The following is a 7,945-nucleotide window of genomic DNA, read 5'->3' as shown; positions in this document are numbered from 1 at the left end:
ATAATCTTGGCTTACACCTTTTATCAGCATTGTTTTATGGTTGTGGAAGCTTCTATAATATTGCGGTATTTTTCTCTTTTACGTTCTCCATTGGATAGTTTGATTTCTGGTCTGCAATGCTCAGTTTTATTCATTACTGGGTTTGCCTTGTTCATGCACATGAACATGCACTAGACTATTTATTCATGACCTATAATGTATGTCCATGCACTCTCTCTCCCTGTGGCTAAAATGTTTATCAAAGATGTTACTGGTGATAATACTTATCTATTTGACGTGGCTGTACTTCATTTCCTTTGCCAAACTAAATCTATCTGGCACCCAAGGAGGTTTTTTGTTGATGAAATTATTGACTTTATTGGAAGCAATTCAAAGTTATTTTTTCAGAGGTACTCTTCTGATCCACTTCTTTCAAGAGATAATTGTGTAGGCTTTGTGACTAATATGCATAAGCTTTTTCAATACATGGTGGGACATCTTCATAGTGATGAGCTTTTCATGGCAACGTGCTCTTCCACTTTTTATCCTCCATTCCATGAACTTGTGAAGAAACTGTTTCTTTTATCACCTATGGTTGGTATCCATTCATTACAGCCACTTTTGGCCGACATATTGAGAGAAGATGCACAGTTTATCTTTGGAATTATGATGGTTGTCTCTATGAATGAGCTGATGTTTTTGAAGTCTAAGAAACAAGGCCTTGAAATTGGGCATGGTAATATTGATAATGGAAATTATCATTCTTCTGTGAGCTGTTCTCTTACCTGATTTCATGATTGCATGGTTTTTCGAATTCACCTCTGTGGCAATTGACTTTGGAGATCTTGCATTAATTCCTCAGAACACTTTTCAGTATCTATTCAGTCAAATGAAGCTCCTTTGCTTATCTGGTTGTTGAGAATTATACATTCCCAGGCAATTGAATTTGTGAATTCAAGCCATCTACTACAGGGTACCAATAGAGAAGCCTTGAGAATCTTTTCTAATTCACATGTGGGTGTTCATTTATGTGTACTAAGGCATAATTGTGTCTTCAAATATTATATACGTCTCTTGAAGCAAAGAATGGAGTTCCCTTGGAATTACATGCCGCATAATGAGATGGCCATCTTTCTTATTTGGATCATTGAGGCATGGTCAAGTTTCAAAGAAGTGGCAAAGATTGATACAACATTTCACACTACTGTGGGAGCTTTTGACGCTACTAGAACTAGTCTTGAGTTTGGTGCACATATGAGAAATACCAATTCAGCTGCTCGCATGTTTTCTTTTAGTGAGCGTCCATCAGAAGCAATGTGGTTGTCTGTAGACATCATGGAAGCTCAATATATGGGAAAGCTCGGAATTTGGTTGGTTATTGCTTCAGAATCAAATATTAACCAAGTTTAGGCTTAGAATATGCATTTTCAGACCCTCGGATACAATGGCAGTTCCCTATATATATTGCAGAATGGTGTTGACCTCTCAGTAGTAAAGCTGATTAGTCCCATGCTCATCTCCCATAAGAGAGCAATTGCTGAGACACACACTCTTTTTACCCACAAGAAGCTGACGCTCACAAGCTATTACCATAACAACACTCTTGGTCACCATACAGATACAAGAGCTATTACAACCTCCGTTCTATGTTGTTCTTTACCAAGGCATGAGGACATGCCTTCTTTTAGGGGGGTAGGATTGTTAGGATCACAATTAGTGAGATCGGTCATGTATTGAGCTTGTGTTGCTTATATCTATTTGGGCTCAATACTTTCCTTGTTATCAGGCCCAAATAGATATAAGCAACACAAGCCTAATACATAACTCATCTCACTAGTTATGATCCTAACAATCCGTATGTTGCATGATATGCATGTTAATTTTGGTTCAAGTGCTCGGTTAGCACTGATCAGACCTGCAGCTAGATGGACGAATGAAGTCGAAACTCAAATTGTCCACTTTTTGTCACAAAATGACTACTACTTGTGAAATTATCAGCTAGGGCAAAATTTGAAATTATCAGCTAGGGCAGAATTTAAAATTATCAGCACAGCACAGTCAAAAGTTGTATTCCAACTGTTGTCCGGCAGCTACATCCGGGGATCACATTTTAGTTACTTGGTAACATCACATTGTACCCAATTTGACCTGCTACGCTCTACATCTGGAAGCAGCCATATGAATGACCCTGGTGCTAATCACTTGGTGAAGGACCTCTTTAACTGTAATTCTGTAAAACACTGCAGCAGGTGCAAGCTTTGTACCAATGGATGTTTCTTTGAATTTTATGCTGACTGAAACTGTTGCATTACTGTTTTTGTAATTACCACAACACTGAGACTTGTAACAGATTCCCAAAACAAATTTTCAGGGTCATTAGATATAAACAGAGTTACTACTTGCCGGGAATTGGCATATTGCATGGAACACTTCTTTTTTTTCTTTCTTTTCTGTTGATGAGAAGTGGACCAAGAGAGTGAAATTTATTAAGTGAATAAAAAAAGTTACATAGAGAATGGAGGGTAGGGACCGTAGGGCAAGTGTAAGAACCATCTATCATAAAGAATACAAATTAATGAGACTAAAAATTGGGAAGACCCAACAGATACCTATTACAATGACCCACAAGGCCACAACAGATCCACACGCATATGACATGTTGATTCTGTTGAGTTGCATGCTGAAAAGGCGTTGTTTTAGACCAGAAGATCGATCTTTTCTACTATGGCATTTACTGGGAACAGGGTAAATCCAGCGAAGGTTAAACCCATAATCAAGAGTGAATGTTCCAGCAAATGAGCAGTCAAATGTGCCTGCTGCCACACTCGGTCAGTCACTAGCTAGGGACATGAGTTCTACTTAGTGATCCATTTATCGGCCCAAAGTTTGATATTAATTGCCGAGGACACCCATACAGCATCTTGGTGTATTTTGGTAGTGTGTTCTTGATATGTAGCCTCCAACAATGTTATGCTAGGACAGTCTTATTGAAGGAATGTACCTGAAACCAAGACCAGCAGACCACCATTCTCTTCTGAATACAGAGATCAGACCAAACTTTCAAATGCAAATTCATTTCACAATCTCAACCATTCCACCAAAACCGGTTAGTCTTGGGATTGATCTCATTGCACCGAGTGATTGGACATAGCCACATAGGGTAAGTTGGTCATGTAAATTTCATTTATCTAGAATTGCATTTGTTCTCGACATACCAACTTGAGTTCAGACTTGTAAGCCATGCATAAAGAGATTAACTCATAATATTTTCTAATATCAAGAGATCAAAGCTAAAATTGCTCATTGTTATTGAGAAATCGATCATATGACATGAAACTAAAGTTTGTCATGTTCGATATACTAAAGAAGTGAGTGTCAATGAAATCTGTGGTCAAGAGATTGTCACATTTTGGTTGTTTTGAATGTTAGATGGTTGTAGGGACTCTTCCGAGGAAGGAACTGGCTATTGACGTACTACACACATTTTCTGAACTGTCATCATCAGCTTTAATTCATAAAGCTTCTTTCTTGCATACGAACTAATTTAAAGGGTTTTATACTACTTTTCAAACCATTTTATCAACCACTTGAGCAATCACCAATCACTTCAATATAGTTTGAGCCCAAAATCCAGCTATCCTTTTTGTTCTTGTGCATTAGAAAACTTTACACTTCAATCCAAAAGAGGCAAATTTCTTCAAAATCAAGAAGAGAAAACACAACACCAGAAGCATGAAACGCTAAACACATAGATCTGGTTTGAATAAATACAATCAAGTAGGACTTTAATATTGTATGAACCCAGAATTCACATATATTAAAAATGGTTCTCTCAAAAATATGTTCAATCCAAGCAGGACCAAATTCCTGCAATCATGGTGATCGAAGAAAGGAGGAAGGGGACCAATGAAAAATTGACAACACACATCAGTGGACTATGGACACGTGTAGAGACGGATGTGGGCTCAGTTTTATCCATATAAGCAGTGTCAAATGGAAATGAGAGGTCGTAGCCCTTATCCATATGAACAGTTAACTGAGTCATCATAGGACAGTATCCTATTTGGATAAGGCCATGATCCGTGTCACAATGACACGAACAACATTTTTGATTCATCATAAAGAACGAAGATGAACAAAAGGAAGTTTGTGTATAATTTGTTTATTAAATTCTGATAATATTAGGCTAGTTTTTTCATGGAACAACTCACGATTTTTTTTTATATTCTCGTATCGATTTTAATTTAAATAAGATACGCACAATCACTTTCATTGCTTTTATTATTTTATCACGTAAAAGTTTCACAATACATTTTCTTGTTGTGTTTAAGATAAAACTCAATACCTACAATTCATTCACATTCATTGCTTTTATTGCTCTGTCACGAAAAGTTTCACAATCTATTCTCTTGCCTGTATTTAAGATAGAACTCAATATACACAATCACCAGGCATTTGCCGACAAAGTTTTGAGCATCAACATTTATCAACCATATTCTCCCACCGCTATATAAACCCAAAGACTCTTCCATTTTTGTTCTACTCAAGATTAAAACCTCCACTCCAATACCAGCTTAATATTTTCCCTATTCCCCAAATTGCTTTCACATTCGGCCGAGTCAAATTAAGAGAATTGAAATGGCAACTGCAGCTAGTCCAACTTCATCGCTGTACGAAGTTCTTGGCCTTCCAATGAGTGCAAGTGGTCATGAGATCAAAGCAGCTTATAGGAGACTAGCAAGGAGGTGTCACCCAGATGTTGTGGCCATGAACCAAAAACAAACCTCTGCTACTGAATTCATGAAGATTCATGCAGCTTATGCAACCCTATCGGACCCTGAAAAACGAGCAAACTACGATAGGGGTCTTTACCGGTGTGCTCGGCCTTTCGGGTCTTCGTCTTCACTTTCCTCCGCAACAGCTGCGGCAGCAAATACTTACCGGAACTGGGAGACTGACCAGTGCTGGTAGCTAAGTTACTGCATGATATGTTGTATATATAGTTATATAGCTAAGTTACCAGTGCTGGTAGCTAAGTCCTGTCTTTCATACCTCTGTTTTCAAAACAGAGGAAACAGGGGATAGAGGATTCCTATTTTCTGTGCATTGAAACTTTTTAGTCTGCAGTCATTGGAAATGTATCGTTAGTTTAAAACTTAAAATTATTAGCTTTTCTATTCATTTTTCCATAATTTTGGCTTCTTTTCTAATGATTTGGAATGCATCAGGTCACTGGAACAGTGTTTTCAAATTTTAAACTATTTCAAATTGCATGTAAATCTGATCATGTAACGTAACATTCGACGTAGTACTTAATAGTTGTATACAATAATCAATATAGCATTCACAAGACCACAACAACAAATTGTGGAGTCAAGAGTTTTATATTGTAAAATACGTAAGAATACATTGCAATATCTCTTGAAACGATTTATAACCAAATAGAAAAAATAAAAAGTCTAAATCTTATCCTTCCAGTTATAATTTCATCATATGAATCGATAACTCAACTGTCGTAACTGTCGTATCATACCACCGGCTAAGTAGCTAACAAAATCAGAAAGTGTAAATTTGTTAATCAATGACAGACCAAATGCAACAAGAGCCACAAGAGCACAGCAGCATTATTAATAGTGGATATGAATAAAGAAATGCTAATAAAAAAGCAATATCTTCGTTTCTGGACAGAAATCAAACAGTTGCAGGCCAGATGACTAACTACCAACTATAAATCACACACAGGCATAAATTGACATGGAAGTATCTCCCTTTCAGACATATGTCTGACATCTTCCGTTGCGTCACATGGGCTCGATTGTGTCCCCTTTTATTTGGGCTTTGGTCCCACATTTAGTTAAATCTTCTATATATTTTCTTAGTTAAATCTTCTATATATTTTCTTAGAAAGTTCATCGTACAAGGTAAGCAAAAAGGGAAGAGAAAAATTCACCAACGGTGTCTGGACACTTAGGGGACTTTCAGAATGATACCTGAACTTACAAAGTTATCAATGTGATACCTGGACTCATTTTTTCATATCAACGTCGTACCTACGACCAATTTCCGTCACAGAGCCGTTAAATTTTGCATGTGCAATGCACGTGAGTCACTTAATGAAGACAAAAAAGACCGATTTACCCTCGAGAAAAATTCACCAACGGTGTCTGGACATTTACGGGACATTCAGAATGATACCTGAACTTACAAAGTTATCAATGTGATACCTGGACTCATTTTTTCATATCAACGTCGTACCTACGACCAATTTCCGTCACGGTGCCGTTAAATTTTGCACGTACGATGCACGTGAGTCACTTAATAAAGACAAAAAAACTAATTTACCCTCAAAAGTTTTTATTTTCCTTTTGTTTTCTTTCTTTCTTTCTTTATTCTTCTTCTTCTTCTTTTTCGGTTTCTTTATTCTCTCCTTCTCTCCTTGCCAACACCACCGCTTTCGGAGAACCCACCATGGAATATGCAGAAAGAAAAATGGGAGAGAGCCACAACAACCTCCACCACCGCGCAATGACGTCGTCCTTCGCTGCTTCTCTATTGGGTTTGGGTATAAGGACTGCTTCTTCCTCCACCGCCAGCGAAATCGTGGAGGCTCGAGGCCACATTCTAAGGGCCACCGACCGAAGGGACAGCCACAGCAAGGTCTACACCGCCAAAGGCCCCAGGGACCACCTCGTCCGGCTCACCGCCCACACCGCCATTCAATTCTACGACGTGCAAGACCAGCTCGGATACGACCGGCCCAGCAAGGCAGTTGATTGGGTCATCAAGAAAGCCAAGGCAGCAATCGACGAGCTCAACGAGCTGCCGCAGTGGAACCCGAACTCAATTTCTGTTCAGACAACATCTTCTCTGACGGTGCCAATATCCGCCGCGTAGGACACGCAGAACGCGAGCCTCCATTTCTCGATGGTGGAGGCTCCGAGTTCTTTGTTTGCTAATCAGCGAGGCGCAATGGTGGGTAGCAGCGAAGTGGTGGAGCTGGTGAATCAGAACAGCTCGAATTTTCTACAAGTGAGGATGGTGTGGAGGCCGAAGTTGTTAATCTTTGGCTGCCTATAATTACTTCTGATAGAAGTTTGGCTAAAGGCCGAAGTTGTCTGCTAGACCGATGAAGTTGCAGGTGAGGATGGTGTGGAGGTGGTGTTGCATGTCGGGAACGACGGAGAGGATGGCAGGGTGGGATTGGAGCTGTTATTTGAGAGTGGAGGGCTGGCAGGGTCTGAGTTTCTGATCAATGGTGTATAAAAGGGGGTCGGAGGAGAGAACAAGAGTGGTGGTGGCTAAGTCGTCGGCGGCGGCGGGGATGAACTCGGAGTGAGCGGAGAAGCCTCAGTGCAATTTCAATTTGCTGTAGGATTTGAAGTGGGGGGAACCATAAACATCTGCGGTGCATGAAGGTGGATTGAGACATAGCGGCGGTGTTTGATCAACAATCGGCTGTGGGAATCGGACGAGCAAGATGATTTGAATCTTGATGATTCAAATCAGGGGAAGAAGAAACCAAAAAAGAAGAAGAAGAAAGAAAGAAAGAAAGAAGAATGAAGAAAGAAAGAAGAATAAAGAAAGAAATAAAAGAAAAAAGCAAAAAAAAAAAATTTGAGGGTAAATCAGTCTTTTTGTCTTCATTAAGTAACTCACGTGCAAAATTTAACGGCTCCGTGACGGAAATTGGTCGTAGGTACGACGTTGATAAAAAAAATGAGTCCAGATATCACATTGACAGTTTTATAAGTTCAGGTATCATTCTGAAAGTCCCCTAAGTGTCCAGACACCGTTGGTGAATTTTTTTCCTAAAACAAACTGAGGGCAGAATGTCTTTTTTGCCCTCATTTTTAGGCTCACGTGAGTCACACATGCTCACAGTTGACGGAGACGTGACGGAAGTTTGCCAGAGGTACGACGATAATACGAAAAGTAAAGTCTAGGTATCACATTGATAACATTCAGA

General features: G+C 39.3%; 1 protein-coding gene across 1 annotated transcript; it reads left to right on the top strand.

Annotated features, from left to right (window-relative positions):
* Positions 1–4,617: 4,617 nt before the first annotated feature.
* LOC112169357 (chaperone protein dnaJ 11, chloroplastic) lies at positions 4,618–6,873 on the top strand. The gene is made up of 2 exons (XM_024306375.1): positions 4,618–4,946; positions 6,621–6,873. Exons 1-2 carry the CDS (start codon positions 4,618–4,620, stop codon positions 6,871–6,873), a joined length of 582 nt encoding a protein of 193 aa, XP_024162143.1.
* Positions 6,874–7,945: the final 1,072 nt, after the last annotated feature.

The sequence above is a fragment of the Rosa chinensis genome, chromosome 6 (genome assembly GCF_002994745.2).
Source record: "Rosa chinensis cultivar Old Blush chromosome 6, RchiOBHm-V2, whole genome shotgun sequence".
Taxonomy (NCBI): domain Eukaryota; kingdom Viridiplantae; phylum Streptophyta; class Magnoliopsida; order Rosales; family Rosaceae; genus Rosa; species Rosa chinensis.
The sequence above is the reverse complement of the archived record's forward strand: the minus strand, read 5'-3'. Positions and strand labels throughout refer to the sequence as shown.